This window comes from Sodiomyces alkalinus (assembly GCF_003711515.1).
Source record: "Sodiomyces alkalinus F11 unplaced genomic scaffold SODALscaffold_2, whole genome shotgun sequence".
Classification (NCBI taxonomy): domain Eukaryota; kingdom Fungi; phylum Ascomycota; class Sordariomycetes; order Glomerellales; family Plectosphaerellaceae; genus Sodiomyces; species Sodiomyces alkalinus.
In genome coordinates, this window is record NW_021167080.1 from 776,292 (window position 1) to 782,880 (window position 6,589).

At 53.4% G+C, this 6,589-nt stretch overlaps 2 protein-coding genes across 2 annotated transcripts; one reads left to right on the top strand and one right to left on the bottom strand.

Moving 5' to 3' along the window:
• Positions 1-237: 237 nt before the first annotated feature.
• SODALDRAFT_329831 (membrane-bound O-acyltransferase domain-containing protein) lies at positions 238-2,642 on the top strand. Its single transcript, XM_028611056.1, has 5 exons — positions 238-419; positions 477-521; positions 628-727; positions 816-1,837; positions 1,947-2,642. Exons 1-5 carry the CDS (start codon positions 398-400, stop codon positions 2,345-2,347), a joined length of 1,590 nt encoding a protein of 529 aa, XP_028467969.1. The 5' UTR covers positions 238-397; the 3' UTR covers positions 2,348-2,642.
• Positions 2,643-3,053: 411 nt separating this feature from the next.
• On the bottom strand, positions 3,054-5,870 carry SODALDRAFT_356111 (hypothetical protein; the record flags this gene model as incomplete). Its single annotated transcript, XM_028613885.1, has 3 exons — positions 3,054-3,295; positions 3,399-3,844; positions 3,910-5,870. The coding sequence occupies 3 exons, from the start codon at positions 5,868-5,870 to the stop codon at positions 3,054-3,056; spliced, it is 2,649 nt and encodes an 882-aa protein (XP_028467970.1).
• Between the last annotated feature and the right edge of the window lie 719 nt (positions 5,871-6,589).

Consider the following 6,589-nt stretch of genomic DNA (forward strand, 5'->3'; position numbering starts at 1 on the left):
TCTTCCAGAATAGAGTCGTATTACTAGAGCGCCGGGCTTATAACTATTAGAATATAAATAAAAATACAGGATTATATATATATATATATATATATATTTATGTAAGTAAAGTTCGTGGTACTTCACGGGGATATCTAACTATAAAGGAAAACTAGGGGAAATAAGTATATATATATGTAGGAACAAGGTACTCCACGTGTCTAACATAATATGGTTTATCACACCTCGATAAGGTGGCTGAGGGCATCTGATATTTGACGTAACACCGCCTTCCCTACGATTATGGCTTGATCTGCTTCGCAACGCGCAGACTTGGTGCACTCGGCTCTGCTCTGACCGACGACGCCCGTTGACTTACTCCTTCGGTGCGATGCGGATTAGTCCCCGCGATTCCATCATGTTGACATTCATCCACCGGCGTAAGGACTGCCTAAGATGCTCCAGCCCATGAGCAACGGTATTAACACTGACCTCAGCGTTCGAACTGATATCGTCGAGATGCGGCATATCGGCGGATTATCGTAAGTCGTGTCGTCGAGTCTAATACGCTCGCTCTGTATCTTTATTTTTCGTTTTCTCGATTCGCCGCCTAGATTGCCTTAATTACTCTAACTTGCTTTCTGGTAGTAAAACTGGTTTTCTCCTGGCTCCTTTCATATCCACTGGCTGGTCTTCTGAAATGCATCCCGGACTCGCGGCCCGACGAGAAAAACATCTTCAGTATATGGTATGCCACCAAAGCTCAGAATGCTAAAACCGAGGGGCTAGTTTGCGTTAGGGAATATCACTGGCTGACGAATATCCCGCCAATGCAGTATTTCCGCCTTCTATCTCCTCGGACTCTTTGACTTGCGGGATGGGCTCCAAACTCTTTTCATCAGCTCCGCAGGCATCTACTGTATCGCCAAATACCTTCGACGCAGCTCCCTGATGCCATGGATTGGCTTCCTGTTCGTCATGGCGCACCTGTCCGTCAACCAGATATACCGGCAGCTTGCAGGCGACCCAGGGATAGTCGATGTCACGGGGGCGCAGATGGTCCTCGTCATGAAACTCAGTGCTTTCTGCTGGAACGTGGCAGACGGGCAGCTCCCGGAGGATCGGTTGAGCGACTTTCAGAAGGATCGGAGGTTGCGCGAGCTGCCGAGCTTGCTTGACTATGCGGGCTGGGTGCTTTTCTTCCCGGCCCTCTTTGCCGGACCTGCCTTCGATTTCGCCGAGTACCGCAAGTGGCTCGACACTTCCATGTTCGAGCTGCCCCCAAACATTGAAGCATCTAAGAAACCGCCCGTGAGGAGGAAAGGCAAAACCCCCCGCAGCGGCACTCCGGCTTTTTGGAAAGCTCTCAGTGGCTTGATGTGGATCGGTCTTTTCGTGCCAATGTCCGCTAGGTATGATGTGGTGCGGCTATTTGAGCCGTCCTTCGCCGAAGGCGGGTTTTTACGCCGTCTCTGGTTCTTATACTGTGTCGGGTTTACGGCTCGGATTAAGTATTATGGCGCATGGTCCTTGGCAGAGGGTGCTTGCATTCTCACCGGCATGGGTTACAATGGCGTTGATCCAGTCACCGGCAAGGTTTCATGGAACCGTTTGCAGAACATCGACCCTTGGGGCGTTGAACTCGCGTCCAATATCCGTGGCTACCTGGCTGGCTGGAATATGAACACGAACCAGTGGCTTAGAAACTATGTCTACTTGCGAGTAACACCCAAGGGCAAGAAGCCAGGTTTCCGGGCGAGCCTCATCACCTTCACCACGAGTGCGCTCTGGCATGGCTTTTATCCTGGATATTACCTCTCGTTTGTTCTTGCCAGTCTGATCCAAACCGTGGCAAAGAGTGAGTCGCCGGACATTGATCGTGCCCATCCTCCGCACTCATCGACTTCAATTTCTCCATCTCAACAGAATGTGGTGTAATGGATCGGCTGCTAATAATGATCTGGCAGATTTCCGCCGCTACATTCGTCCCTTCTTCTTGGACCCCATATCCGGCCTTCCGACTCCCCAGAAACGGTACTATGACATCGTATGCGTGCTGGTAACACAGACAGCCATGTCATTTGTTGTTGCTCCATTCCTCATCCTCAATTTCTCCGGATCCATCTTCGTGTGGTCGCGCGTATACTTTTACGTCATTATTGGAGTAATCTTGTCCATGGGCTTCTTCGCTTCTCCTGGCAAGCAGCTACTCAAGCAACGACTAGGCGCACGACAGAAGAAGACAGGGGTCAAACTGGCCCGCAGCTCCAGCCAGGACAGCATTTCGGGACGAGAACCGGTCCTTGGCGTTGCCGCGGATCCTGAGCGAGAACTAGACGAGGTTCTACAAGAATTACGTGGGAAATGACCATTTCATATTTGGGAGAGTCAGAGCTCCACTCAAGCATATGGCCTTTCACAGTGGTCCTTTCACAGCGGTGGCATTGGATGGATGGGCTTTTAGAAGCCAAGGCAAGGACAGGCCACATGCAGTTGTCTTCCGACTTTACAAAAGGACTAAGTCGTAAGAAACGATCACAGTGGGCCCTCCAACAGGAAAACAACGCATAGCATTGGAGTTGATTTCAGACATGTCTCTTTTGGATTCCGTATAATATATAATAAGATTAGAATAGTTACAACATGATACAGGTGGAGAGCACAAAAACGGCCCACAACGCCAGAAGAATGCAGTCTCTCCAGTGCAAGACCACGTCCAGCAAGACAGGAAACTCTGGACTGTCCGAACCAAGAAAGACAAAATGTCGTAATGATTGATCTTGCAAAAGTTGATGCTTTGCTGAACGTATTGAAAAAGAAGAGTAGCCAGAAGTCGTAATCGTGCCCCGGATGGCATGTATCGTATGCCCCCTTACTGCCCCGGCGGCTGTGTCGTGCTACTCATGTCATTCGAAGAGATGTAGGAAAAGATCGGCGTATTCGTAAGTCAAAAAAAAAAGAAAGAGACCGTGTCAGATAAATCGTATACATGGTTGCCTTGTTTCGTGAGGTTTTCATCACTCGATAGTCGGTTCGACTGGTCGTACTCGTTCGTTAATATCCGGATATGATGTTCAGCTTGAGTTCCTTCCCCAACCCCGAGTGACGCCGACAACGGCAAGAGCGATAATTGCGCCAATAATGAGTAGTCCCAGTATGGACATGCATCGGTTCAAATTCCTCCACCACCGACTGCTACGATACTCCAATTCGCCATAAGACGGCTCGTGATAAATTTGTGCCAGTTCCCCGGGGACATTCGACTGGCCCGGCTGCGGTTTGTGAGGCAGGGGAAGGCATGACGCTATCATCCAAGCTATAAGAGATATAGTCGTTAGCAGAAAATTCTGGTAAAGGTCATTCGGGTGGACAAGAACATAAGGAAATAAGGGAAAAGGGGGAAAGGGAGTCTCTCTCACCGAAAGGAAAGATGAAGCCCACCACGAATAAAACAAGTTGAATATTCCGCCTTCCCAAGAACCCGCCCTCACCCGACCAATAGACAGAGGGCGGCTCCCAGATGCTGTACCGAGAGGCCCGCTGGTCACGGGCCAGGTGCGGTGACCAGATGCTGGAGGTCTGTTTTGAAAGGGCCGGTTGCACTTGGGGGCTTCCTACTGGTATCTGGACGATCTCCTCGGGCTCTGTTACCAGCGTCCGCGGCGGCGCCGCCGGCGGGCAGGGAGCCTCTTGGGGTGTTGGCGTTTGCCTCCGAGTGTGGATGTGCAAAGACGCATTCTCCATGCTCGGGGAGGCGCTGCGGAAAGAGCTCGGGGGGCGGCTGTTGTCGTAGTAGCCGGCCATTGATTCAAGGGACGTTGCTTGCCGAAGCCAACGGCGCGGCTCGCCGTTACCGTAATACAATCTGTGCAAAATTCGGTGTTAGCTGACGACCATCAAGTATCATCAGATGTAGACATTTAAACGCACCTCGCCCAGGCTGGGAGAGACGAAGTATTGAAGCTGTTCGTCCTGGAACTTCCAGATGAGTGGAGATGGCGATCCGAGGACGTATTGGACAAGAAGCTCGACAGTCTCCGACGCGATGGCCGATTGTGAAGTTGATGCAAGTCTGCTAAGCCATCGCCATGTTCGTCTTGGTCTTTCACCAGCAAAGTCATACCAGCACGGTTGTAAGTCGGCATCGGCTCCTCGACTAGGACGTCCGGTTGTTTCGATCTTGCGTGCTGGTTGGCGTCGAGAGGAAATCGGGAGGAGACCCTGGGAATCTCTCGCGCATGGCTTGGTGAGAATCCGCTGCTGCGGCGGTCTGGAGCGGATAGAAGTGAGGAGGAACGAGACGTGAGGTCGCTTGGCCCTTCGCCTTCTGAAGCAACAGTGGACAGCTGCGAGCTCCACTGGCGGGGATGGGATACCATATGGAATGGGGCCGGCTGGGACGGAGGAGCGGAGGAGGAAGCCGAAGGCCGAGGGTGCTGCGGTTGGGTAGAGGCGACGGACGGAACCTCGGGCTGGTATAGCCAGGCCATGGGGCCCAGAAGAACAGAGCGAATGGCTTCCTGACCACCAAAAACACTGGAGATTGACGTCAGAGACCCTTTGTGAAAGAGTCTGCTTGAGCGGGACTTGGACGACGCCAATGTTTCCGACGACGGTTTCTTCTTGGCGGGCCGCAGTGGCGGTACGACTAGGCTTTCTTGCGAGAATTCAGGACGAAGACGGCGCGCGGCTACGACCAAGGACGGCGACGAGGGTGATGGGTCTCCGTGGAGCACGTAATTCGCGTCGCTTGCGGCGGTATCGGGTTGGGAGAAGTCTGGCGTAGAGGGCACAGGCGGCGAGGATCGGCCCAGGATTGGGTAATTGGAATCGCTGGAGGACGGAGGTGGCAAGCTGTCGCCTTCGACTGCTGTGTCAACAGCAACAGGTGAGGAGGCAGCGTAGACTTTGTAGTTCGTCGTCTCAGACCTCGTTGAAACGGAATGCGAGGAGAGGAAAGACCCCTTGTTTGTCAGCGAGGGGTAGGGGGACCTATCGACGGCTTCGGTTTCCAGCAAGGCAGGGAGATGCGAATGGGAAGAAGGCGACGACGAAGCCTGCGGCAGGTCAGTAGAGAAGCCCGGCTTCGAGCCGGGAGTCTCGGGGACTTTGCGGAGCCCACCGACTAGCCGATAGTTGCAGGGCGACGGGTTTTGATCTGCGGTCCATTCAACGGAACACGACGCTGGCGTGGACGGGGATGCGCTACGCTCCGGCAGAGTCGTCAAAGGGGAACTCGGACGACCCTCGCTAGGCCAATCGGAGGAGGAGAGTCGTTCAAAGGAACTCGCGGTGGACAAAGAGAAAGACGAGGGTCTGAAAGCGTCCTGGAAGGCAGGCTGGGTCTGGGGCTGGAGGCTGAAAGTCTTGCTGTTGGGATGAATATTGACAAGATTGCGACGTCGGGACAGGGGACGTCTTGGGGCTGTCGCAAGCCCCTGTTCTCGGTCGAGGCCCGACAACGCATAGACGTCGGAGATGTCGGAGGTGGCAGTGGGGTTGCGGGACGAAACGCTTGGGGCCTCAGAGACAGGGGTGACATGAGTGCTTGGATGACATGGCCTTGATCCGGACCGCACTTTCGGGTTTGAAACGACAGGACGCCCTCTGACAGCTGCCAATGGACGCGGCGACATGGGCGAGCCTGATCCTGGCGAAGGTACCACAGGCGCCGACCCGTAAACATCGGAGGGAGTAAAGTGTTCATGTGCAAAGTCGTCGTCTGCGCGTGCATCGTACTTGTCGTGCTGAGCGGCGGAGGGTGAGGCAGCACTCGGTGAGTCGCTAGGCCGAGGAGGACTGTAGGGAACGATGCGAATGGCGAGGGAGTTGGTTTGTGACTGGGATCTCTCGCTGAGAGGCTCTCGGTGAGGTGGGAATGATGCAGACATGTTCGTGCTATAAACGGCTCCTAGAGAACAACGAGGGAGGGCAGCCCGTGGAGACAACAACAGCCGCAAAGGAGTATATGTCCGCGGACCTGTCCTAGCCCGACCAGGCGGAGGCTCTGGCAAAGGGCACCAAGTAGGAGCGTTCGACGCAATGAGTTACGCCGCCGAGCCTGGCGGAGCCGGCGAGGCAGAGAGTGTGGACGGCCAAACGCAAACGCTAAATGCAGCAGGGGCGGTGCCAAAGAGGCAAAGACTCAGTAAAAGGAGGAACAATGACAATGGCGTAGATGCCGAAAAATAGCTTCAAATAGTCGGTCACACTGCTAGCTGCAGACCCTTAGCCTTGTTAAGCGTGACAAGCAGTAATTTGGCTTCGATATGACGGCATACCCGGCATTATAACGAGGACGGCAAAGGATGAGCTGGTAGCGAGCGGACAATTCGGGTTGGGTTACTCGAGACCGGTTACCATTGATGTGTGGACTTGGAACGTTGGAGGAAATAGGAAAGCTGATCGGAGCACTCAGTAAGATGTCGTAAGAGTCGTCGAAGCGTCGAAAGGCCAGGCAGGCATTATGAGTAGTACAATATAAGTCAGGCGCCGAAGGCATTAAAAGAAATCATAAATGAAGGCTAAAAGAGGGACAAGACGCGATAAGACACGCGAAATATCTTAGACTGGAAACAAGGCGTTGAAACGAGAGGCCATGTAGCAAAAA